Genomic DNA, 25,348 nt, shown 5'->3' with positions numbered 1-25,348 from the left:
ATGCACAGAGATTCCACCTATGAGTGGTCTGCAATGAACTCTGATATATGAGAGAGTCCCATGCTTAAGCTGAGTGATAACTGTTGTCGTCGAGAAATTCAAATTTTTGTCTACTGGCTTTTTGACCTTCAAGGGCCTTTTTACTAATCTACATGAATGATGATGATGCGTGATACCCCCGTTCGCTTCCGTGAAACCCCCCCAAAACTGATTCCAGGGAACCAAGGAGTTCCCAAATAAGACAATTCCACGCACTACTTCACTGGGCCCCGGCCTCTGTCCGACCGCCAACACATCTGAGGTAGTTTTTTTGTTCTTCATCATTATCAAGTATCGTCCATTCTTGTCATCCCGCTCTCAATAGCGACCTTGAAGCGACGAGCTAGCTGTGATGTAGTGTGTAGTCACAGGGGTGGAAGGCATTGTGCCATGGGCAGATGGACCCTATCTACCACCGCCCTTCTGCATCTTGGTGATTTCGGTCTGGTAACGGATCTTGAAGCCGTTGCACAGCGCTCTCATGTCAGGGTAAGCCTGCTTCAGCAACTCGAAGCCACCCGGAATAACACGAACAGGCCACGAGTTGACACGAGATCCACGACTCGCCTTGAAGCAAAGCCAGAAGTAGCCGGGATGCTTGGGGTCGATACAGAAAGCGTAAGCGGACCGGTTGGGATTGGCATCGATGTATGTGGTGAGCCATTTCTCTGTATTGCATGGTCAGTTGTCGCTCATCTTAATAGTAAAGTACGGAGGCACATACCGAGATCCGTCTTGGACCGCTTCTCAAACTTCTCATGCTGCATCATCTCATCCACCTTGCGAGACATAGCCTCGATGTGTTCATGGATCAACTCATCGAGATCCTTGTAGGTGAATTTACCACCAACCCTGAGAAGCTTGCCGACGGAAAACTCCGTCTCTTTTTGGAGCTCAAGCACGTCGACATGTTGGAAAACACCATCGGCGACCTTCCAGGTGATAGCCAGATGGTCATTACCTTTTGAGGAAGGTCGGATGATGACCTCTCCGGCGGCTTGGGTACCAAGCCATTGCTCAGCTTCCAATCCGTTGAACGGCTTGAACAGCGGGTGCTTGATGACTCTCTGGGTGCGTCCGGTGGTCTTGTCCTTTTCGCGGAGTTCTTCCTTATCGGCTGCCTCCAGTCTCTCGTCCCACTGTCCATGGCCATGGTATAATTGACGCTTGTACGGGCGCTTGACTTCGGCTTCTCTTGCAGAAAGCTTGGCCAAGAAATCCTTGTAGTTTACCTCAAGAACCTTGGCTTGCACCGTCTGTCCGGTCGTGAGAAGACCTCTAACGCGAACACCATCGGGACCATCGTGCGACTCGATGCGGCCCTCTATACCGCAGTCAAGCTTCACTATGGCGAAGTCATCCTTCACCACTCGGATGTTGACGGGGATAATCATGCCCTGGGCGAGTGTGTCCTTGGTCTCGCCAGTAAACATTGTGAAAATCTCGTTCGGACCGAGGCTTGAGAAATTTCTGCGCAACTCCTCGTAGGGGGCTTGAAGCTCAGCCCGAATTGTCTCGAGCGTAGCGCGCTTCCGCTGGCTGTAATTGCGCTCAAGTTGCTCCGCATACTCCTCGAGAATAAGCTCATTGACCTTCTCTTGTTCGTCTTCCTTAAAGAGTTTTCGAACAATAGCACCAGGTCCATTGTGATCCGTCTCCGCTTTGACGTCCTCTTCATCAAGTTCAAGGGCGTCGGCTGCCATCTTGCGACCCAGCTCGTAGTCCTCTGGGTGAACACGGGTGTTGTCAAGGGGGTCTGAGGCGGGGTTGGTCGCATCGTAGTCGATGAAGAGGAAACTGGCGCAGTTGTTCCAGACTCTCGGGCCCACGACTGGCAGCTTGCCACTGTCGGGGTCGCCAACCAGCTCATCTCTGCTGCCGACAGCTCCTCCGTTGGCGTTGATGGCCTTGATGACGCTTGTAGCCTTTCGGGGACCAAGACCGGCGACATAGGGCAGAAGGTTCGCCGTGTAAGAATCGCCCACAGCCTCGTTGATGTTGACACCACACAAATTGACCATGTCAACCATCGCGGACTCAAGGTGCTTGAGCAGCTTCTCTTGGGGCAACAGGTTTTGACAAGGATGGAAAGCCAATGATGCAATGTCTTTGCCAAGAGCTGCATACTCCTTGAGAGGATTTTGCATGTAATGCGCCAAAGCGATGCAATATCTTGTAAGGGAACTGAGAGTGGGGTGCTCAGCGACTGCTCGGGGGCTGTCCTTGTAGAGACGAGCCACCTCGTCATTTACCACGATGACTTCGAGAGGCTCAGTGCGGTATTCCCCAAGCTCAGGGTCATCAAACTCGGGTCCCATCAAGCCCTTCTCGCTGATTAGACTTTCCAAATCTCTCACAAGCTTCTGGGTATCTGCAGACCATCCGCTAATACCAATGGCATCCGGGCGACGCCTGTTGACGATCTCGACGAATTCTTCGCGAGCTCGCTCGTCACGAGCTAAATTGCCCAGTTTTCCCTGCTCAATAACCCGGCCGTCTTCCTCAACGGACGCCCAGAGTGTAGGGTCGCGAGCTGGATCGGCCATTCCGTTGGACAGAGTGATGATTCGGGGCAGTGTACCAAGAATCATACCCTTGGGCTTGTATGGTGCTTGATCGAGCCTCTTTGAGTATTCTTCGCGGCAGGCTTTGAGGATTTCTTCTTGGCATGCAGTCCGGAGAGACTCCTTGACGCCCTTGGCAATGATCTTGGAAAGTCGGGGAACAATGAGATCAAGTACCTTCTGACGTTCATCGTTCCATCGATCCGCGAGTTCACTGTAGTTGTCTGAAATGAACTCTTGGCGTAATGAGCGCTTAAAGCCCTCGTCGTTCTCCAATGTCAGCTTAACCTCGATGAGACCCTCTTCCTCGGCCTTCATCATCTTGAGGTACAGATCTGGCTGGCGAGCAACGTCGGCGATTGTCTGGTTGATGAGATACTTGACCTCGTAAAATGGATGTGACTCGTCAATCTTCTTCAAACCCTTCTCTGTCCGGCGACAGCTGATTTCGCCCATCTGGTAGAAGTTGACTCTGAAGTGCTTCCGCATACGAGGGTTCACAAACAGCTCCTCTGCGTACATCTGACGAGCAGCGTACATCACAGTATCACCGGTTTGGAATTCTTCATCCGTAAGGGAGTCGGCGAGGTCGTCAGGGAGCTGATTGTCGTCGTCGGCCCAAACCTTGTTGCCCTCGCGAAGAGTGTTTTGGGCGAACCGATCCGGAGTGATGCCATAGGCACGGACAAAACCGATGGCCTTGCTCCTCCTGACTCTGTCGACAAGATTTGATTTGGAGCCTGGGCGCTTCATCTGATTGCCATTGCCGTTCATGAAAGACAGGTCCTTGAGCTCGTTGGTGTACTGGAAGTGGAGGTAGTCCTGCAAATCTTGCAATTCTTCCATGGTCGCAGCTTGGGGAATCATATCCTCGAGTACATCGTCCTTGATGCTAGCAGCAGATTTGAGGTTCTCGAGCGTCTTTTCCAGAGCATTCCGCTTTTCGATGAGTGAACGGAACTTGATATCGAGCTCCAGAATTCGCCACAAGTCGTCCTGAGTAAGAAGCTTGTCTGCGCTGACAATCCATTCAGGGGCGTCGGGGTCGTCGCGATGGTCGGGATTTTTTGTCTTCTTGGCATGGATCAGGTAATCCTTGCGATGCTGAAAAACATAGGGGACCTCAACGTCGTCAACGACAAAGAACTCGAGGACCTTACCAATCGCCTTGGTGAAGGGTCCGTGTAGTTCGGACTGGAGTAGCTTTTTGGGCCACATCAAACCTGCAATCCACCGAGCCTCCTCCTTGAACTGCTCGGCGCTAATTTGCAAATGCTTGAAGGGCTTTCGGTCCAGCTGGAATCTTTCAGGCTCATCCGTAAATCGGATCTGGTTGTCCTCGTCGGTCAAAAGCTTCTCCTTCAACTGTGAAGGCTCAAACACGTCCTTGAGCTCAATAACCTGCTCTTCGCGTTCGCGGTCTTCTTGCTCTTCTTCCATTTGGAGGGCCCACTCGTAATCCTCGCCATTACCGAAGATTGCCTCCATGTCCTCCAGGGCGTCTTTGTCGAGGCCGGAAGTGTCGACGACACCTCCAACTCCTCTGTCGCGGGGCCGGGCGACTTCGGCATCTTCCTGCTGACGTGCGCGTTCGTCCTCATCCTCCGGATAATCTTCCTCAATGAAGTCTTCGAACTCGTCAGCCTGGGGGCGGTAGTTCGATCGGCCGTAGGGTTTTTGGTCGTTGGCTTCCTCGTCGTCATCGGAGAACATGTCCTCTAAGCCGCGTCGCTCGGGGCCACGGTCGTCCTCGTCCCGATGTCCTCGTTTGAGACGCTTGAACTTAGGCTATAAACACGTTAGTACAGCCAGTAGCGATAGTCCATGGGGTATCGTACCTGTGTTGGTGCTCTGCGCTCGATTTGTTCCCCGATAAGTTCCAGGTCATCCTCGTCCAGCCGCTCTTCCTCTTCTCTGTCGCGATGCTCTCGCTTCCGCTTTCGCTCGTGAGCATCTTCGTCTTCGCCTTCTTCCTCTTCCTCATCTTCGTCGACAATAAATCCCTCGCGAATCTGAGTGGGAGAAATAATTAGTCAGTCATCAATATAAGTTGAATGTTCATCGCCTACTTTGCGCGCTTCCTCCTCATCTTCATCGTCCTCTTCCTCTTCGGAGGAGTCCTCAGGGGCCGCATTTCTTCTGCGCGCAGATCTAGGGTCGGCATCCTCATCTACAGACTCCTCATCCTCATCATCGAGCTCGGCCTCGCCGTCGACGAAATCACGCATTGAGGCGCTCATCGTTAAGTTGCCCAGAATCGAAGTCGCAGCGCGTGGTGAAAGTGACGCCTTCGTCGATGGATGATACCTGGTAGGCGCGTTGCGATCGCTGAGAGGGCTCGACTGGCCTCAAAAGTTTAATAGAGAAGAAGGTATCGTGCCCGAATTAATGAATCGATGTCGAGATGGGGTCGCTCAAATTCGCAGGAAGGAACGTGAGCAAGAATTGAAGGAAGGCGTCCTTGACCAGGCAATTTTCAGTTGCCTTTCCAGCACGCCTGCACTTGGAATAATTGAAAGCTTGGACCTCCAATGGCTCACCCAGCGCGCCTCGTTCGCTGACCCGACCTTCAGCCTCGGATCCGGAAGGTCCACTGTGGCTGGTGATAATTATTCCGGCTTCCGAACAGGACTTTACCTTATCTTATCGATTTGTCCGAAATGTAGGTATCCCTGTTCACATGGAGGTGCCTTACCTACTTTAGGTACACAGTATGCCACCTGTGATACCACGTGCAAAGTGATTCTGCATCCCCTGCTCGCTGGTGTGAATCCCAGATCTCCGAAGACTAGCTACCCTAGGCTGATTTACCACATCCCGCTAGGTATTCCAAGTCGTCGCCCATGACTCTATGTGCCCCGATGTGGTCTCCTCGAGAAGGGCCACTGCGTAAACTCGAGCATCCTTCAGAGAATCATGAAGCTTCAGTGACGATTTCTTGGGACAGCGGCTAGCTTCTATAGGTCACCTGAATAATGAGAGGCTTCTTTCAATGATCGATACTAGGGTTAGACAAAAACCTGTATTGGTTTGTGAGCATTTAGCTAAGCGGCTTAAATTGGCTTGCCTGCGGACCACGTAGGCCTACTCGTTCAAGCTGTTGCTTCACGAACGCAACAAACTCCAGTCACTTGCTATTTGTGAGGAGGCAGAAGGGATGCGAAGAATTTGTCAACCCTAGGCGATATTACATCCATGATACTGTTTCGAGACCACAGTTGGCATGAGCAGCATAGACAGAAAAAATCGAGAAGGAGGACCCTTTCAAGAGTTTTCATCTTCGTCTGTCAACATGACACAGACGTTGGCGCCGCAGGGAAGTGCATTTTGCAGCCAACGACAAATTAGCAAGCCATGAATTCATCATGCAGCATTTCGTGGCACATTCCCGCGCTTGGGCAGCCATCAGGAGCCTGTCGGGAAGCAGAACAGACCAGACACACAGACATTCAAGGCTTGTTGGTTGGTGTGGGAGGGACAAGAAGGGCGGGCGGCAAGACACTGAGACACCAGGCTGTTTTGTGACTCAAGGCCCTGGTACAGAACAATGTGGGATTTCTTCAATGCCTCACCATCGTTGGCTCGAGTTGCCTCATCACACCCAGCGTGGCAGCCCACCGGCTTATATGAAGTGCCCAGACGACTCCTAGCCCCTGTTATGGACTTGAGTGACGAGTTGAAAGGGTGACGGAGACGGCGACGCAATTGGACTTTACTACTTCATCAAGGGTGAAGGGAGGAATCGTGGGCGATCATTGAATGATGGTACGAATAGTCGTAGCAACGGATGTGAGCAGATAAATTTGGATGGCAGTTGTCTTTGATTGGTGTGTAGATCTGCACTCCCGTACTGCTTATTTTTTTTTTTCTCCGTTGTCTCTGCCATGTTGTGGCAACGTTTTGAGACCAACGGCGTCAAATGCAGGCGGATACAGCGGCAGGCCAGAGAGCAAGGTACCGGTAGCCCTCTTCAAGTCGTAGTCGAACTTGTCTGTTCGCCTTCCTCACTGATAACCTGCTATGTTGATGGGAAGCTGAAGCCTAAAGGAAAGGATAGCCGTCGGTCCCCGGCTCGTATACCTTACACAGAGCGAGGTGGATCTGTCTGTACACAACAGGTGGACTCTGGGCTTCCGAGTCTGTGCTAGAGAAGAAGAATCACGGATGCAATATCTTACGTTGAGTTGAGGTAAAATAGGAGGTCCTTCCCTGGACGGATCAGTCCAGAGACCCCTCAGTCGCCAACCCAGGGTTGTCGAGGGCTCCACGGAACTGCAAGGTCCCCTAGAGGATTCAGACGTTTTGCTGCTACTGTAGCTCTAAAACGTGCGTCAAGTCACCTCTATCCCGTACTCCGGAGCTGGGTCTCGACGTCTCTAAAACACTGGCCCGGGCTAGTGCTGGGCTGTGGCCCGTTTGGGTCCTCTTGTTAGTCTCCGCCGCCGACCCCAGCCACTCTGCGTCTGACCTTAGCTAGGTAAGGCACGCTGGGAACTTTGGGTACTTGGCTTTACTAGTGTAGATAGTAGTAAGGAGAAGTATTCGTAGCTTTATTCGGATACAGTATCGTGGACGTTGGTGGGGCGCTTTCGAACCGTATCCGGCGTTGTCGCAGAGAAAGAAACAGCGAACTGCAACACTAGGAAACCACGAAGCTGACGAACCAAGAAGCCAAAGAGACGTCAAGTCTCAACTCGAGGATGAGGCAGAAACGATGTAGCGTAGCGTCGGCTGGCCAGCAAGGAAATCAGTGGAAACGATACAAGTGACCAAACTTGCCCTGACGGACCGAGACCAAGGTGGGAAAGGCCTGGAAGACTTACGAACGAGTAACCGTCGCTCTCGCGACTGGAGCGCGGATTACTGTGTAGAACCTGGAGGGAATGCCGCCCCTGGTTGGGCCCAGGTTCAGGTCTTAAACAGATACAGCCGCGCTGTGTGATCCGAAACCATTTCTGAGCCCTCATTTGTCGACTTGGGGTGTGCTGGAGACCTGCGTCTCGACACTAGACAAGACGGGACCGGACTGGACCGTGATTCTTGTGGGCTGTTCCTGCCACCTCGTCCTGCTTCCACGGGTAAGTGGAGGTAAGGTACCTCACTTTAGGCACCTGGGCATCTTTACCTTAGGTACCTTTGCCCCTCCACTGGGTGTACCACTGCGCTCCAGCTGGGGGTCGACCACTCCATCGCACCCGGGCACCTCTGTTCTGCTTTGGATGTTTGTGTGGCAGAACGAACCTTTGTTTGATCTGGCACCACTTACTCTTCACCTCTCAGGTCGACTACTGCACCCGCGTATTGTTCTCCAAGCGCTCGAAACTGGTCCGTCATTCTACTGTCCTGCTTTCTCTTCCATCCATCCATCCAGCCCCTCCCCGTCTGCCTCTTTTTAACCATCCTAACCCGCGACCCACGTTCCACCCGTTTACCTATCGAGAGCAACCTCATTTACTTCTACGAGGACCTCTCATTTACTCCTATCCAGCGACACGGAGCACGTTGCCTATTTCTTGCTCGTCTACCCCTCCCCCCTCGCCATTTCTCGGAGTCGCCTCCCTACCTTACCTTCCAACCCCACCTTGGCCGAAACGGGGACGCCATCGAGAACAATCACACCAATAAATTTCGAGTCGGCTACGCCCCTCTTCCTCCTTCTCCTTTCTTACACGCAGTCGTCGACCCCGGATATCGTTCATCGCTTCTTCCGCCAAAGCGGTATTAAATTCGACCTCTGCCCGCCGAGCAATAACGAACCTTCGCAGCTCGCCTTCCCCCCCTCCTGTTTCCCGACGCAACCCCGATTGTGCGAGTCCATTACAGATTACAGAGACAGGCCAGTCTTTGGTATTTGATTACACGAGACCGGTGGGAACTGTCATCTGTCTTCGGCACTAGCGATTCGACCCAGTCCAACCCGTGTACGAACGCTACCCAACACGCGTATCACAATTCCCGACGATCCGAGACGACAAAGCACAGCTTTAGTAGCAGCGCAGGAGACCACACATTGGAGGGTGTGGCAATCTACTACAGCGTCAACAGGGCATGAAATATACCTGTTTATCGTTGTAACTGCTGGCGTATCCCAGCTTCACTTTCGGTTTCCCTGATTACGACTCTGTGACGGAGACCTGCTAGTCCAAAATGGCTGACCCCTTCGCGCCTCGCTCTATGAAGCGCAAGAACGTCAAAGGCCTGGCTTTGACACCTGCTGCGCCCAAGCCTCCACCGACCGCCGAGACCAGCAGTCACCGCGATAAGGACGGCGGTGACCAGTCGGCACAATTGGAGATTGGCATCGAGTACAAGCTGGATCTGCGACCAGAGGACCTAGAGATTTTGAAGGAGCTCGGTTCAGGAAACGGAGGCACCGTCAGCAAAGTCAAACATGTTCTTACCGGAACTGTCATGGCACGAAAGGTCGGTTATCACCATTATCTCATTCGGAAGGCCTATTACTCACCAATATCAGGTCATCCACGTGGAAGCCAAGAAAGAAATGCGCAAGCGCATTGTGCGTGAACTTCAGATTATGCACGGCTGCTCGTCCGAGTACATCGTCAACTTCTACGGAGCCTTTCTCAACGACCACAACGACGTCATTATGTGTATGGAGTACATGGACGTTGGGTAAGAGAGTGTCTGATCTACTTCAGCAACCTTGGCTAACGTATCTCTCAGTGCTTTGGATCGGGTATCCAAGGTCTTTGGGCCTGTTCGAGTGGATGTGCTCGGAAAGATTGCCGTGGCTACCTTGGGAGGCTTGACCTACCTCTACTCGAAGCATCACATCATGCACAGAGACATCAAGCCATCCAATATTCTGGTGAACTCTAGGGGAAGCATCAAGCTTTGCGATTTTGGTGTGTCTGGAGAGCTGATTAACTCTGTTGCTGATACGTTTGTGGGAACTTCAACGTACATGGCACCCGAGCGAATCCAGGGCGAGAAGTACACAGTCAAGTCAGATGTGTGGAGTTTCGGTCTGACCATCATGGAAATGGCCATTGGAAAGTTCCCCTTCAACGCAAGCGAGCAACTTTCGGACGGCGAGTGCGCACCCGCCGGTATTCTGGATCTTTTGCAGCAAATTGTCCACGAGCCTGCGCCCAGGCTACCTAAGAGTGATGCCTTCCCTTCGATTTTGGAAGACATGATTCAAAAGTGTCTGTCCAAGGTTCCTGACGAGCGGCCTACCCCTCAGGAGCTCTTTGTAAGTATATCCACTAAACATGAATCAACCGTGCCGCTAACATGTGTTTCCACCAGGACCGTGATCCGTTCGTCCAAGCTGCCAAGAGGACACCAGTAGACCTGAGAGAGTGGGCGGTTGGTATGATGGAGAGGGACAATCGCAAGTCTCACTTGGCGCCCCAGCTTTCTCCCGCAACACGCGATCTGCTCAACTCCAATGATTCCCCAACATATCACGGCGGTTCTGGAAACGATCGATCTTTGGACACGCCTACTTCAGGAGAAATTCCCATCGCCGGCGCTGGCATTATCTCTCCGAGAGAGCCCGCCAGTCACTCCAACCGTTCTCCCACTAGAAATGGGCTCAACACAATGAGCAGTAGACAGCCGGGTGGCCATCCTGGGATGGGACAGAGGATTGTTACCACCAACTCGATACCCAAGGTTGGCGAGTATCCAAACAGTGCTGGTCCGGTGAGCGCCAATGCTGCGTCGTTTAGCCTGCCTGTTCGCCCGGCCCCTGGCGGACCTCTCCCCCCGGCTCCTCCTCGGAAGGGCACACCTGATGATCCGAGAAGAGAGAACCGGAGACAAGCTACCTTTGGCATGCCTCCGGCGCCCAGAAGCTACGCAAGCGATGTGTACAACGGCACCTCCAACTAGTCGCAGGAGGGCTTCGACTATACGCATAGCGTTGGGCCTCAGTCCCACCAAGCTCACCCACTGCATAATAGAGCATCAAATCGCGCCATTTCGCTACAACAGCCACATCCATCTTTCAGCCAGGGGCCAAGGACTTGCAATATCTCTACCCAGATGGCTTTCCGACCAGCATCTGACGAACGGGTTCAACGGGCCATCGCATCAGCTCCGATCTACTCGTCTCAGAAGATGGACATGCCCGATGACAGAAGCCGCAGGACGCGTCGCGATGACAATGTCGCCGGCTTAGAAGACCCCTTCATCTAGACGCGTAGCAAACCTGGGGTGAAGCCTCGTGCATCAAGTTTCAGCGGCGAAATGTGTCGACTCGATCGTAGGGAAGCTTCTTACCCTCTTTTCACCAGCATCACTCTGCGCATGTATTGATAACGTCCTCTCCTGCAGACTTCGGGAACTTCGGGACTCCACGCGCTTTGGGAGGGCCTGTCAGTTACATCTTTAGGAAGCTTGAACAGAGCATTCGCCATCGATCATAATCAACACAGGAGGGATATGTCGACACAAAAAGCCTTTCATGTAGGGTATCATGTATCTAGCAAACTTGGAGGATGGGTTCAACGGTGGCTGATATGCCAATGAGACAGAGACGAATGATTGAGCAATTCGTCCTGCTTGTCTAGACCATGGTGTCTGATACTCTTTTGAACTTTTTCTAAATAGACATGAAAGTGACAGTAGACAAGTTGCCGTCTGTTCCCTGCTCCTGCGTCTTTTTATGTCGACGGGGCTGATTCTTTGCTGCTGAAACCCTCCTCAAGAATAGGAATCAGCTCGTCTAATCGACGAATCACCAAGTCAGTGTGCTCGTGGTCGACCAGATGCACATTGACATCATTGGCAAGGAGCACTGTCGCCGCGCCAGCTCTTCGCCCAGCCGTCATGTCATCGATCGAGTCTCCGACCATGATCAACTCACTACCATCGCCGACGGATGTCTCCTCGGCGTCAGCCGAGGTATTTGCTTCTTTGACGAGACCCCAGTTTCGCGCAATGTGCAGGATTCCGGCGGGATCTGGCTTTGGCGGACGAAAGTCGCGGGTAACAATGGGCTCGAACAGTGACCCCTCGAGAAACTTTCCGAGAAGGTGTGCGACGGGCGCGTCGAAGTTGCGGGTGCAGATGCCCTTGCGGACGCCGCGGCTGTCGAGGTAGGACATGAGCTCCACGAGGCCTGGCTGGGCCACCTGAGAGGCCATGGCGGTACGCTCGATGTGGCGGATGGATTCCATTGCTGTCTCTTGTTCCTCCTTTGTGGGGAGGGAGTAGACGTGGTCGAGGATGTCTACTTTCTTCGTGATGCCGAGGGCTTGACGCATCTCGCCGAACATGTACGTTTGAGGTTCACTTGACGATAGTCAGCAAAGTTCCCAAGGAAATACATGAGGCTTCTAAGGTATCGAATGAGTTTGTGAAGATGTGAAAAGTATGGCATTTCATGGAGTCTTATCTAAACAACTACCCCCCGAGGATGAAGTAATTTTGCTCTGACGGAGGTGCCAAAGTTGAGAGCTGAACAAGAGGCAGAATATGAGAGAATATGATGGCTGTAAGCAATAAGACGCCTGAGCACGTACCATAATGTTCCATCAACATCGAACACAATGCCTTTGAGTCGAGGTGCAGTTGAGTTTGCTGCAGCACCTGGTTTCAATGGGGCGAAATGCCGGGGAGCGTGTGTGAACATTCTCGAGATGAATTTCTTCATGGGAGAAGACTTGGTGTTGCCGAGAGCTAAGGCCAGCTGCAATATGACGGTCAGGATTTCCCGACTGTGAGATAGAGTTTGCGGTGGTTGCAATACCTTCTATCGAGGAGTTGTTGCGATGAGTCGTTTAACCCTCAACTAAGACGGAAGAGTACGTACACACCCGCACCGGATCGATGACCGCGAGTCGGGAATGCGTCCTGCGGGCTTAACTAGTGTAGGATAGGTAGGCGGCGATTGCGCAAAACCCCACACTGGGCTGGATGGGGAATCGGGGGGTGGGAACACAGTGCTGGCTGACTGACTGAAATGTTGCACAATTCCGGATCCCAGGCGGCCAGATGACATGGGTCTAGGGACGTGAATGGTCGGCGCGAATCTTCTGCGAGGCAAGAGAGGTCTGCTGCTGGTGGGAGGAGCTTTCCATGTGGCGACGCCCAACCTGCAGCAATTTAGACCAGTGCCAGTGTGTCGCGGATGCTCGGTCGTTGGGAATTTTGTTTAGACGCCTTTGCAGGTGGCAGTAGGTCTGTCTGTGTCTGACAGCTATTACCTACCTCTTTCTCTTACGTACAACAAAACACCCAGAGGGCACCACAAGTTCATCCCTATTCAACCTAGAAAACGAACCTCTATTAGACAAGCTTCTGCGAGCTCCCTTGTTGAGCGCAACCAGACCGACTGCTCCAACACGGCTGACATTTGGGTGATGCGCAACACCCAACCGTGATGAGCTCGTCGAACAATAACCAATGGCCACCTAGGCGGCCCTCGAAACGGAGCGTGAGTGAATGGACCATCGTGCTCCTTTTGTAAAGCTTGAGGGCTAGTGCTGCGCAACTCGTAGCTGACCGCGCGGTGTGATTCTAGAAGCTCCGAAATGGCACCTTCATCGTCCCAGGCACCGGCGAACGCAGCCGCCGCCAATTCTCTCTCCGCGGATCGAGCATCGAGATTCCCCAACCCGAAGTGAATGGATACCGATCCCTCTTGGCCGCTGAGTCGACGAGCGAGTCTCTCAATGTGGTCAAACATAATATCAAGACCAGTGCCCTGCACCTCTGGGACTGGCTCATGTCTCCGGCGGGCAAGGGCGTACTGAAGTGTACCTTGGCATACCTGTTGGCCAGTATGGCGACGTTCCTCTCGCCCATCTCGGCTTTCTTGGGCAAGCCTGATGGGAAGCACGTCGTCGCGACTTTGACGGTCTATTTCCACGCCAGTCGCACGTGGGGTTCCATGGTCGAGGCCGTCGCCATTGCCACCATCGCCGTCCTGTATGCCGAGATCATATCCTGCCTCGCCATGGCCTTTTCCGTTGTGGTAGGAGGGCAGCTCGGCCTCATTCCGCTGTCCCACGTTCTCATCTTGACGTTCTGCATCGGCGGCGGCATGGGTTTCATCGGGTGGGTGAAGCAAAGGCTGAACAATCCCTTGGTTAACGTGGGATGTACCCTGTCTTCGATTGCCATTATCGCCGTGGTCACTAGAGAGGAAGCAATCCACGAAGGGCACTTTTCCGAAGCCAAGATTGTGCAAGTACTTAAGATGTTGGCTATCGGCATTACCATCACGGCAACGGTCAACTTCTTTGTCTGGAGGGTGTCGGCACGGGCCCTCTTACGTTCCTCGATGAACTCGGCTGCCGTATCACTCGCGGACATGCTCTCCATGATTACTCGTGGGTTTTTGAACGGTTCCGAGAACGAAATCATGTCGGGAGACTTTGGCCAGGTTGCGAGACTGTACAAAACGACGTACGGGAAAATGACGAAGAATCTTAGGGAGTCGAAATTGGAACACTGGGTTCTTGGACGGGAGAAAATCTATAACCTGGAAAAGAATCTTGTCAAGTCGTTGGAGTCACTCTCGCAAGCCATAGGAGGTTTGAGAAGTGCGGCGAACACGCAGTTTGCCTTACTCAAGGAGATGCCGCAGGATCCCATGGGCGGACAGCTTTCTCCCGGAAGCACGGTGTTCTCACCAACGCTATCTCGCGCCATGTCCCAATACCTCAAGGGTGCTCGGGATCGGTTCGCAACACTAGCATCAATCGAGGAAGATGACGAGTACGACGATGATCTGGATAGCCATCCAAGCCCCGAGGCAACCCCAGACGGCCCGCCGGCGCCACTTCCTACTTTCCGCTCACCGTCGGAGATCTTTGAGCTCTTCATAGCGCTGCTGGGCCCCTCGATGAAGTCTCTGGCATACACTCTTTCGGAAATCCTGAGAGAGCAAGCTTTTGCAAAGGGGGCAGACTCCAAGATCACAGTCAATCCTCATTTTAAGCATAGCTTAAAAGACGCCATGGCACTGTACAGCAACGCGAGAACTCATGCCCTGCAAGAGCTCTATACTAGTATCGAACTGGGCCGAGCGAGGTCAGAAAAGATTCAAGCAGACATCGAGGAAGTTGCGGCTGCCTGCGGACATTTCAGTTTCAGTTTGCAGCACGTGGCAGAGGATATTGATGCATACTTGACAGCCTTGGAGGAACTCAAGTATAATCGTGAGATGGGCTCCCGCAGCTGGAACTGGTTGAAGGTTTGGAAGCACCTGTCCTCGCCCGCTCAACCCAAGGAATCCGACCCTAGCAACCTGGATACTGAGCGTTTGTTACATCAACCTATGGAGCCTCCTGAGCAGCCTGTTCGTGCCATCAGGAAATCGGCTCTTCCCAGGGGTATTCCCGATACGATGATTAAGCGCAGAGATACTTTTAGCTGGGATGCTGCTCCCAACGCGAGTATGATTATGAGGTTTTTCTCGCAGCAGCTTCTCAAGGGCTTGAGAGTTCTGGCACGCGATGATAGTAAGTGACTAAAACTCGAAGAGTGCTTAGGCACAGCTAATGATTTGGGCAGTCCGGTTTGGTGTCAAAGTAGGCTTCGGAGCGATGCTCTGGGCAGCATGTGCCTTCATTCCGGCAACAAGACCGACGTATCAGCACTGGCGAGGCGAGTGGGGCTTGCTATCTTTCATGATTGTCGCGTCTATGACTGTGGGAGCAGCCAATACTACCGGCACCGCAAGGTTTATTGGCACCATTGCCGGAGCCACATTTTCATTGACGGCGTGGGCCATCAGCCAAGGAAACGGGGTCGTCCTCGCGTTCCTGGGTTGGATGGTTAGCTTCTTCAGTTTCTACATGATGCTCGTCAAGAACAATGCCCCCTTCGGTAGGATTACGCTTCTAGCCTGGAACGTCACTGTTCTCTATGCCTATTCGTTGTCACAAAAGGTGGATGATGACGATGACGATGAGGGTGGTTCCAACCCTTTAATGTTTGAAATCGTCTACCACAGATTTGTTGCGGTGTCGCTGGGTATCCTATGGGGTATCTTTGTTTGTCGGGCAATCTGGCCCATCTCGGGCAGGAAGAAGTTCAAGGAAGGTCTTTCAGTGCTCTATCTCCAGCTTGGTCTTATCTGGAAGAGAGGACCACTGGCAATTCTACTCCGAAGCGACAACACGAGGTCGTACATGAAAGCCGGAGAAGAGCAAGCACTGCAACGCTATGGTAAGATTCCTACCCCCTTGGCTCTAGCGTAACAGATATCGCTGACACACACAACAGCCTTCAAGCTCGAAGCCTTGCGTAATTCCGCAAAGAGCGAGTTCGAACTCCGGGGACCCTTCCCTGATGCCGCCTACGGCCGCATCATGCAGTCCACCAGCAAGATTCTCGACGGGTTTCACGCCATGCGGCTCGTGACTTCCAGACGAGGGCAGTTGTCTGCCGGCGAACGAGCTCTGCTGGAGTACACGGCACCAGAACGCGCACAGCTTTGCGACCGCATCTGCCACGTGTTCCAGGTGCTCGCAAGCTCCATGATGTTAGAGTACCCGCTCACCGACGCGATTCCGTCCGTGGTAGGCAACAAGGACCGACTGCTGGGCAAGATTTACCAGTTCCGCAAAGAGCACCAGCCTCCCTCTCCCATAGTTGGGAATGACTTTGACGAGCAGCGGCAGGAGGAGAACGGCAATGGAAATGGCAACGTCGGCAGCAACAACAATAACGACAGCAGCAGCAACAACAACCAGATTACCAAGAATGGTGTGGTGTTGGAAGAGAAGGATTTCGCTCTCTTGTACGCGTACACCTTGGTCACAGCTCAGGTCGCGCAGGAGCTCGAGTACGTGCAGAGGGAGATTGAGAACCTCTTTGGCGTGCTCAACACGGAGGCGCTCTTGCTGCAGTGAAAATTCCCCAATAAACATAGAAAAAGAAAGGGACGTTACTGGGTAGAGAGGTGGCGGTGGCAGGAAGCAACAGTAGAGATTGAGACAGTGAATATGAACCAAACAAAAAGGGGTGACTGAACGGACTGACTGACTGATTGACTTGACGAAACAGGCATGGCGTTTGGTTCCAAACATATATATCTACACATTACTGGGGATACCTTTCAGGGGGCTTTTGGGCTCGAGAGCGACGAGAGCAACGAGAGTATGGTTACAAGGCATACATACATATATACAAGTAGTCGTAGTAGTAGTCATTGAACATTGTCAAATCCACTCTCAGCTCTTTCTCGATTGAAGATTTTTACCATGCATCTTCACCCAGCTGGGGGATTGTGATGTAGTATGCTATAGTTGTAGTATTGGAGTTATTGCTATTCTAGCTGTACAGCAACATGAAAAGTGTAGATTGCGAGCTATCCCAGGTCGCTAGGCATGGCGACAATCATGTCCTTGATGGCACGATGCACGACGCTTTTCCCACCTTTTCTATCTGACAACCCAATCTGATAAGCCCTCTTCCCGTCGCCAACTTTCACTACATATCAAGCCCTCATAGATCATCAGATGACAGGGAGACGAAAGAAGCATGCAACCTAGCGCCATCTGAACGCCATGCCATAGATCAAAGTCGCCTTATAAACACCGAATGACATAGACCAACACGCGTGCACTGTTTGTAAAAAACAGCCTTGAACTCCCAAATTCGCTGCGTCATCTTCGTCAAAAATAAAACAAATAGCAACGTATATGGAAATATGGTAGCATCAGAATGCCTAGTTCCAGCCATGCTGCATCCGATCGGCGTCTTCGTGAATACGAAAGCCTACGCCGTCGTCGGCGCCGGGCACTTGCCAGCCACGCTGCGTGCTAGGATACTCGGATGGCTGGCTGCTCACCTCCGAGTGAACGTCGTCCTCAGCCGTCGGCGAGAAGAGCGGGTCAATATTCTCGCCGTCGGACATGTGTTCCTGGTCCTCGATGCCGGGCCAAGGTTCATCCTCAGGCAGATGTACCTGCCGCGAGAACGATGAGTCACCCTCACGTTCCGGTGGCACGTGAGCTACCATCTCGACGCTGTAGTCGCTGTCGTCGTCATCATCGTAAGGGTTGGTGCTTCCGTAATCCGGATCGAGGTTTTCGTCATCGTCGGCGGGAGAATCATCAACCACGACGCCCGTACCCCGCGGACGGGTCTCGCCTAGCGGTGCGTTGCTGTACGGGGTCGCATAGTAATGGGGCGTGATGCCACGGGCTGATGGGTGACGCTCATCAGAGGGAATGACACCGGGCATCGGGCTTGGCGATACTGTCCATCGAGGGGTGTTGAGGGGGCGGCTCGGCGAACGAGTCGTGCGGCGCCGCTTGTAAGCAGTCGAAATGCTGGGGGGGTTGGGTCGGACTGGAACAGCTGCCCTCTGGCCAAATGATGATACACGGCGCTTGATCTGCGACGGCGACATGTTGGCGGGGACTGAAGGAGGGAGCGAGGCGGTGCGAATATAGGGTGGCTTTGTAATCCTTCCGTCCCTCACAGGGGTTTGCCCACGGGCTGCCATGGGACTAGATGATCGCATCGAAGACTGAATCGCAATATGATGCAGCGAAGGGGACGCCGAAACTCGCTGACCAGCTTGACGCATACTTAGAGAAGATGGCGCGGTTGCAGTCTCGTCAAGATGGTCATTCCACGTCCAGTGGTCCTCTTTCGCGTCGGCTTCGGGAACCTCCTGAGTAGCCTGAGAATCGGGGTAGAAACGGCTCATTTCGCGAAGGCGTTGCCAACTCCAGCCGCTCTCATACGATGGCAGATCTTGAAGATAAGCCTCAGGCTGCGTGATGAACAGACGCGGCTCAGATGATCGCATAATTACAGAGTTGAGAAACGACACGTCCCAGAGGGCAGGCGTTACCATCTCTGCCGGTGTCAAAAACCGGAGGCGGGAGTCTTTGTGGATCTTGCGGAGCGGTACCCATGGTTGCTGCAGGCCCAAAAAGCGGCTCGTCTTATTGTCGAGGCTGCGCCGACGTGAAGCTGAACGTGTGCCGCCAGAAAGCTCGGTGAAGGCGGTACCGAATGCAGTATGGATCGCTGCCTGGACACTTCGTGCGTCTGACCCTCTGACAGAAATGGTTCGCACTAGGCCGCGGCTTTTGAGTCTGCTGTTGATAATACTGGTAGGACTACAGGCCTTTGCCATCAACCACGCGTAGTCATGCCCAGGATCGGCCCATTCTGCGCAGAAAGGCGATTGTGCTCTAAGTGTATGAGAGCTCATGGTGTTGGGCATCTGAGTCCATTCATCCAAGCTTGAAGGGCCATCGGACTTGAAATCCTGAAGCTCCACCCACACTCTCCTCAATGGAAAAGGCAGATACACGACTTCGATTTCCCATGCTTGAGTGAGTGTGGGAAGCTGTGACTGAAGCTGGAGGATCTGAGATTGCAACGTCTGAATCTGGCTAAAGATTTCGCCAGAATGGCCAGCTCGCGCGGTAGTCGTACTCGTAGCGACTGAAACAACGCTGTTGGTAGATTCGTCAAACGTCTGTCGGTCGGCGAGGCGACCTACAACACTGCCGTTATCATTAATGAGCCTTTCAACTTCCTCGAAGCGAACCTCAAGGTCGGTCACTCGAAGATCCGTGGCGTCATGCTTCTCATGACACTCATCGTGTCCGGCAGCGGAGAATGAAACATTTTCGAGTCTCTCGAGACGGTGTTCGTGACCTTGAACTGTATCCGATAGATGGCGAAACGTATCCCGGGAAGGTCCGGCAAAAACAGAATCCTCCTTTCGCACGCAGGGAGATAGAGCCCTCGGAGTGTCTGCACCATGATCACTGTGGACAACCATAGCGCTGGAGTCGCCTTTGGTAAATTGATCCTGTGGGGCAGAAGTGACGATATCCTGGAGTCTGTCCTTCCGTAGAGATTGAACTTTAGAAGTAGCAACACCACTAAGTGTTTGGAGGCCTTTTCCATAGAACGGACGAAGATAGCGGGCTTGGCTGGAAGATGTTGTCGAGCTGGGCTGAGACTGCATTAGGCATTGGGCTGGTATTGGTGGCAATGAAGTTGAACCATTTCTGGGTTGGGACTGTATAAAGTCGCCCCAGCTTAACGTATCCTGTAAAGTAGACTCCGGGCGCTGGCTAACATGATCCATACGATGGGGCCTTGGTTCCTCGGGCTTGCTCGGAGATATAGCCATGGCAGTATCCAGGTTCATGAAGTCCATTGTCGGGGGGTATCCGGCGGGCATACGAGACGACATATCCGGCAATTGTACCGGGCTAAGTGGTTCCCTGGACATCCTTGGTCTCTCATTCTCCTGGCGAGGCACATTGGTGGTGGGTGTGGGCGGGAGCGCAGGCACAGGCGCGGGTGCTGGAGCCTCGCTCGCGGCGCGTCCGTCATCGTGGAAGCAGGCGTGATGCGAGCACATGCACCAGAAGGAGTTATCAGATCCCAGGCCATCCGTATACGCCTTCCCGGCGGCAAAGCGACTCCAGAATCGACGGCATCCGCACTTCGCTCCATTGGCGCCAGGTGTTAAATCCACATAATTGCATGCTCCTCCAGGAAGTTGGACAGGGTTGCGCTGGGCAGCGCCATCGTTGTAGATATCGAAGAATGAGGAGCCCGGCAGAGGGGGGTCAAAAGGTGTTGTTGCCATTGGCGGCAGCAATGCTCATCGGGGAGGTCGAAGAAATATTCGGACGGCGATGGGATGGCGCGGGAGCTTGGATCCCGGTGAGCTGGGATGGGAGGTCGACGAAGTTGGTATCGTAGCTCGGTGTCGGTGTGATGAAGGAAGCTGATTGAAAAGAGACGAAGGAAATGCCTACGCGGCCCAAACCAGGGCCCAGCTGGGTCGCAATCCGAGAGACCTAGAACATTGCAGCTGCTATGGTAGTTAGCCCTCTATCCTCTGTCCAATAATGGGAGCTATGTCCTGGATTGAAGCTGGCACTCGCAAGCCGACTGGGGAAACCCTCAGGCCGTAACACGCACCCGCGACGGAATAGATGTATAACAAATCGGAAAGGGGGAAGTCGGATTCGCGAGAAGCTTCGTCTTATTTATATCTGCATGCGCCAGCTTGGTGAAGAATTGCGCGGATCGAGCAATGCAGCAGGCGGACGAGATGGCGAACGATTGAGTGGTGGGGGAGATGTTGTTGATAGAAAGTGAGGCGGTTACTGGATTGGGCAGCACAAGCACGGTCGAGGAACCTAGGCGCTGGTTGATGGGCGGATGGGCTAATCGAGGCGGAGGAAGTGGGAACCTGGGACAGCACTGGAAGGGAAATGCGCGACAAGTAATCGGGAGCGAGGGAGACGGGTAATTAGAAACGAGGCATGCGAAAAGGTGGAGAAGAGAAACAAGTTCAAGCAGCACGGCAAGCTTCGCTCAGGTTTACGAATACCGTTTGCTCGAGGTCACAGTGTATTAGCGAAGCGGGTAGGCTTATGCAGGTTGGCAGGAATGACTCGAAAAAAGGTGCAGGGATCTCTGATATCTCGACTGTTGTCCTAAGGCTGCTGTTTGATATCTGTTAAAATAAGGGAAACGCTCTGTGTATTCGTATAAGCCGTGGTGTGAATTGCGTTAAGATGGCGGCAACTTAAGCTGCGAAGCGGCATAACACTAAGTGACTAAGTACTGTAAGGTAGTGTAGGTATGTGTGTGTGTGGGTTGGTGTGCCTGATGTCGTAGGATTTCGCTTGCGTACTACGTACTCCTGTCTCTTGAGAAGTGATGTGGTGAGGTTTGCGTTAATGTACAAGTCTGAAGCTGCCTTAGCGAACTTGGAAAGCTGCCGTTCTGCTTGGACGCTTCTGCCGCGCAGTTTCTTAACCGGCCAGGCCTGTTGCAGGCCTCCATGGCACCGTGGGAACTTGCCCGGGAGACTACGGATGCCCACAGCAGGCGCGAGAGCAGGCCAGCAGACCAAGAAGCAGGGGGAAGAGAAAGCAGAAAAAAGAAAGATGCAAGGATCAGGAGTGATTGGATGGCGACGGCCAGAAACGCGTCTTCGTCTTGCTTGCCTGCCATGGGTTAAAGTGTTCAGCGTGAGGCCCCCGCCCGCGTATCCTTGCAAGCTCCACGTCCTCGGAGCCCCGATTGGCATTCAGCGGAAGCATCCCATTGGTTCAACGCCAACTTGGAGCGACTCGGGGCCCCCCCTTCTGTCCCTCCCATACCGCCATATGGAGTAGGTACTTTCACACCAACCTCTTTCCCACCGCAACTCTGCATGACCGGGTATCTTTGTATCTTCTAGAGTCGCGACTCCAATCTTTACAGCGTTTCTGATACCATCAACCAGGAGTCGTCTCTCTTCCCGAGACCTTCAGATCAGCCCCTCCCTAGTCCTGCTTCTTAGTTCCAAACAGCGTGCTCCACTGTAAAGAGCGCGGGACCACAACGAGCATTGAGCAAGGGGTATGCCATCGTGGAGGGGTAGGTCAAAGAAGCAACGATTAAGATGGCCGTTCCATTCCAGAGATGGAAGGACAGAATCCGAGCCATCATCGTTGGTTTGACGCGGTTGGATCGACTCTATACTAAAACTTCCTTTTTTTCTTCCCCAAACATTTCAGCACAGATCAAACTCTGGGGGACGGCGGCAAAGCACAGCAAAGAACGAAGCGAAGCACGCGGTTTTCCGCGTAGTTGATTGCGCACTTGATTCAAGCCTGACAGACGTAGTGGATGTAATGTACGTGAACGACACAGACGGACCGTGGGACAGACAGCTATACCCTGGAGTTTCCAGAGCCTGGTGTCATTTGTTTGATGGGCAGGAAAAACCAAGCACATAAGGACACGCTAGGCTGACGCTCAATGATGCTATCCATTCGCAAACCCGTGAGGCGTCCATCCGGGGTCCCGCACGGCGATCCCGCCCTTACGCGAGGCGCCCCGGATCAAATGACTGGCTTTCAGGCAAGAGCAGCATGTGGAAAATCGCCCGCCAGCCTTGTCCAAAAGATTCAAGTCGACGTTTGTCAAGGTTGTGCTGATCCCAGAGTCAAGCCTCGCCATGCGTCGTTGGCTGCAACTGAGTGTGAGCCCTTTTCTCCAAAGTACATGGTGAAGTGAACCCCAGGAAAGGAAACTGTGAACATGGCGTTGGGGACATGGGAGTCACAGCACTGCACCCATCTGCATCGCTGACTGGTTAAAGGTGGAGACTTTGACGAGCCTTGAGGGATATAATTCATTGTCGATCGTTCGTTTCGAGGAGTCGAGACGGGTGTTGTGGACTGCGAATGGTTTGTAGCAGGCTCACCTTCATCTTCCATCTACCTGCCTCGGACAGTGGCCTACTTTAGGTTGGTTGGTTAAGGTATTTGTCGGCTTAGTTGCCAAGTTCATCGTGTCACTCGACCCGTCCCGCTCGGAGCCAAGGCTCCACATATGCCGCCGCCTAGCCGGTCCACCGGCCAGAGTTCCGGAGGACTGGTTCGTTCCTTTCCCGGTACGTCTTTCTCTCCTTTTGAGGCAAGCGTCAATTCTAGGTCCATACCTCAGTGTACGCATCATCCACTGATAATATCATCAGATAACGAAGTCCATCAATCTGCAGTGATATCAGCCAGGTAAACAATTTGAGATGAACAGCCAAGATGTTTCAATTATGTAAACTCAACAATGTTTATATGATTTGTAGATGCTTAGTTCCTCTAAGTCCCTTACTCGTCATGATATGATATAATATGATATGCTAATGCTGTGCCCAATACCCGTCAAACAAGCGACAGTTCTCAATAACTCCCGCTGACCCTGATCGTAATACATCTATTGTAGACAGACGCCCGTTCATGGTCGGTCGCAGCCGGCCGCAGAGGGTAGAAATGAGGCGAATGACTCTACCCGGCTGTTGTTGATGCTCTCATAAACTCAGACTTCGCCCCAGCTGCCCATCGGACCCACCGAAGCGATGACTGATCCCGTTCCGATAGAACCACCAATATCCCAATAGTGCCGTGACGAAACACTGCTCCGTCTCGCCGATCGTCGTGTGCTTTGGCTCGCACAGCTGGAGGCGTGTCTCATGGCGGCGGGGCTAGATGGTGTCGTCGCCTTGAAGGTCCTCCGCTCTACCTGTCGGGCCCGGGAGACGAGCGGGTGATGCTGGCGCACCCGCGCGGCCTTAGCTGCTGTATCTGGCGTGCTTGAAGTGGCAAGGTGGGAAGTACCGGTTGTGAAAGTAGTGGAAGGCGTCGACCGCGAGCTGAAGCGGGATCGTAGGTACCTGAAGACGAGGTTGACGTCCAAGTCTTGCTCCCATTCCTCTTGGGTAAAAGTAGCAGGCAATGGGGTTGACTCATCCCTCGTCAAAGGCACGGGAGGATCCGACTGGGGCCGGGTAGCGGGGATATTGATGGGGCGCGCGTGTTGGACCATTGTTGGCTGGAATTCGGGCATCTTGGTCGATGCTTCTCGTACCACGGGAGCCATTGCCGTATCAGCGCTCGACTCTGGTATAGCTGGCAGGCCTGCGTAAGGAATAGGCATTTGCTGCATGCGAGTGTAAGTCGAGAAGGCACCAGGATGGTTGTGCGGCGAAAGCTGATTGACCATCAGGCCAAGCTCTTTTGCGACACGATCCAACGCCCGCAGTTGCCAAGATGAGTCATTGGACTGTTGAGTGGGTGTGTTGGATAAATCTGCGCCCGTCTTGGGAGTTGTTGACAAGTCATCGTCTGACGGCAGTTGCTCTCCGAGCAAGATTGAGAGTAACCTCTCGTCGATGCCCAGGTCGTTGAGGACCTTGTGGGTAATCCTGGCAAGCAGGCCCCGCTCATTGTCCTGGGTGTCGGTCGACTCGTAGTGCCAGTCCATACTGTCAGCGTCGTCTTCGTTTCCAATCACACTCAAGCTTGCAACATCCTCGGCCTTCTTTTCTTCTGTCGTCACCGTTGGTCTGACTGAGACCATGGACTGCCGCCGACGTCTGGTCTCCCTACTAATTTCCTCTAATAAGATGCGACTCTGCTCCAGTCGCCAAGCTTCGATTCTCTGCATCGTGTGTGTCTCTTGTTCCTGCTCTATTTCCATCTCAAGCTGGGCTAGCTCAAGACTCTCGCGGCGCCTTCGCACATGTCTGGGGTTGAATCTCTCAAATGCATAGAGCTGCTCCTGGACTTCAGGGTTATCTAGCCTGAACGAGCCCAGGCCATCATGTGTGGGGAGTACGGGGACACTTTGCGCCCCAGCAGCACCAGCAGAATGTGTGTAGAGGCTTGGTACCGTCCTGAATTCGGGGAGATGGCTGTCGAGGCTGTCGAGCTCAGCATCGTCCTCGACTGATTCTTCGTCGATGGCACTCGAGAGGACTCCCGACTGCCGGGACTCTGTGTCGCGGGCCGAGTGTAGGAACGTGTTGAGGCTACCTATGTCACTGAGTCTTGATCGACCCGGTGTGGGAAGTGACTCTTCCTCTTCGCTGAGATAGGAAGAAGCTGTCGTCGTGTCATCGGCTGGTTCGAAAAGTACCCACGAGTGGGAGGCATCGGTAGCAGCAGGATCTTGGATGTGGAGTTGAGGAACGTCGCGCTCCTCCTCTTGCACAGGACGGGCAGCACGCTGCTGCGACGGCCGCCGGGTAGGTTGATGGAAAGCCATAGTGTTTGTGTTGTTAGCAAGTCGCAGATCTTGCACAAACACAAGCTGAAGGGGTATGTAAGTAGTTGAGTTGTGTTCGTCCGATAAAGGATGGGCGAACAATCACGATAAGGCCCCCCCCAGTCGCGGTATCGCAGTGACGCCTCGATAACGGCGCCCCGTATTAACAGCGTGTTTAGTTCAGGTGTTGTATGTTTGTCGTTTGACAACGTCCCAAAGTCGGTGAA

General features: G+C 53.2%; 6 protein-coding genes across 6 annotated transcripts; 2 read left to right on the top strand and 4 right to left on the bottom strand.

Moving 5' to 3' along the window:
• Positions 1 to 28: 28 nt before the first annotated feature.
• On the bottom strand, positions 29 to 5,111 carry BDZ83DRAFT_599438 (SH2 domain-containing protein). Its single transcript, XM_060506990.1, has 4 exons — positions 4,673 to 5,111; positions 4,442 to 4,615; positions 764 to 4,391; positions 29 to 707 (listed from the first exon to the last, which is right to left on the bottom strand). Exons 1-4 carry the CDS (start codon positions 4,841 to 4,843, stop codon positions 445 to 447), a joined length of 4,236 nt encoding a protein of 1,411 aa, XP_060371048.1. The 5' UTR covers positions 4,844 to 5,111; the 3' UTR covers positions 29 to 444.
• A 3,291-nt stretch (positions 5,112 to 8,402) lies between these two features.
• On the top strand, positions 8,403 to 10,850 carry BDZ83DRAFT_292239 (kinase-like domain-containing protein). The gene is made up of 4 exons (XM_060502196.1): positions 8,403 to 9,026; positions 9,079 to 9,236; positions 9,288 to 9,819; positions 9,876 to 10,850. The coding sequence occupies exons 1-4, from the start codon at positions 8,751 to 8,753 to the stop codon at positions 10,461 to 10,463; spliced, it is 1,554 nt and encodes a 517-aa protein (XP_060371047.1). The 5' UTR covers positions 8,403 to 8,750; the 3' UTR covers positions 10,464 to 10,850.
• A 386-nt stretch (positions 10,851 to 11,236) lies between these two features.
• BDZ83DRAFT_565647 (haloacid dehalogenase-like hydrolase) lies at positions 11,237 to 12,207 on the bottom strand (the record flags this gene model as incomplete). Its single annotated transcript, XM_060503780.1, has 2 exons — positions 11,237 to 11,867; positions 12,098 to 12,207. 2 exons carry the CDS (start codon positions 12,205 to 12,207, stop codon positions 11,237 to 11,239), a joined length of 741 nt encoding a protein of 246 aa, XP_060371046.1.
• Positions 12,208 to 12,957: 750 nt separating this feature from the next.
• BDZ83DRAFT_565575 (ribosomal protein L19) lies at positions 12,958 to 16,438 on the top strand (the record flags this gene model as incomplete). The annotated part of the gene is made up of 4 exons (XM_060503771.1): positions 12,958 to 13,011; positions 13,099 to 15,043; positions 15,096 to 15,752; positions 15,810 to 16,438. The coding sequence occupies 4 exons, from the start codon at positions 12,958 to 12,960 to the stop codon at positions 16,436 to 16,438; spliced, it is 3,285 nt and encodes a 1,094-aa protein (XP_060371045.1).
• An 818-nt stretch (positions 16,439 to 17,256) lies between these two features.
• On the bottom strand, positions 17,257 to 20,160 carry BDZ83DRAFT_565450 (uncharacterized protein; the record flags this gene model as incomplete). The annotated part of the gene is made up of 1 exon (XM_060503756.1): positions 17,257 to 20,160. The coding sequence occupies one exon, from the start codon at positions 20,158 to 20,160 to the stop codon at positions 17,257 to 17,259; it is 2,904 nt and encodes a 967-aa protein (XP_060371044.1).
• Positions 20,161 to 23,393: 3,233 nt separating this feature from the next.
• On the bottom strand, positions 23,394 to 25,121 carry BDZ83DRAFT_746853 (uncharacterized protein; the record flags this gene model as incomplete). Its single annotated transcript, XM_060513333.1, has 1 exon — positions 23,394 to 25,121. One exon carries the CDS (start codon positions 25,119 to 25,121, stop codon positions 23,394 to 23,396), a length of 1,728 nt encoding a protein of 575 aa, XP_060371043.1.
• Between the last annotated feature and the right edge of the window lie 227 nt (positions 25,122 to 25,348).

The sequence above is a fragment of the Colletotrichum acutatum genome (assembly GCF_030867785.1).
Source record: "Colletotrichum acutatum strain CBS 112980 chromosome Unknown BDZ83scaffold_4, whole genome shotgun sequence".
In the NCBI taxonomy this organism is placed as follows: Eukaryota; Fungi; Ascomycota; class Sordariomycetes; order Glomerellales; family Glomerellaceae; genus Colletotrichum; species Colletotrichum acutatum.
Note: the sequence above shows the minus strand (reverse complement) of the source record. Positions and strands in the feature narration are given on the sequence as shown.

What these genes read in the sequence shown, in the direction of transcription:
- BDZ83DRAFT_599438 (XM_060506990.1), bottom strand. Translation starts at nt 4,843, where the DNA reads ATGAGCGCCTCAATGCGTGATTTCGTCGACGGCGAGGCCGAGCTCGAT. An exon ending in ATGAGGAGGAAGCGCGCAAA is followed by an intron (nt 4,616 to 4,672) that starts GTAGGCGATGAA and finishes TCTCCCACTCAG; the next exon opens with ATTCGCGAGGGATTTATTGT. An exon ending in AGCGCAGAGCACCAACACAG is followed by an intron (nt 4,392 to 4,441) that starts GTACGATACCCC and finishes ACGTGTTTATAG; the next exon opens with CCTAAGTTCAAGCGTCTCAA.
- BDZ83DRAFT_292239 (XM_060502196.1), top strand. Translation starts at nt 8,751, where the DNA reads ATGGCTGACCCCTTCGCGCCTCGCTCTATGAAGCGCAAGAACGTCAAA. An exon ending in GAACTGTCATGGCACGAAAG is followed by an intron (nt 9,027 to 9,078) that starts GTCGGTTATCAC and finishes CACCAATATCAG; the next exon opens with GTCATCCACGTGGAAGCCAA. An exon ending in ATGGAGTACATGGACGTTGG is followed by an intron (nt 9,237 to 9,287) that starts GTAAGAGAGTGT and finishes CGTATCTCTCAG; the next exon opens with TGCTTTGGATCGGGTATCCA.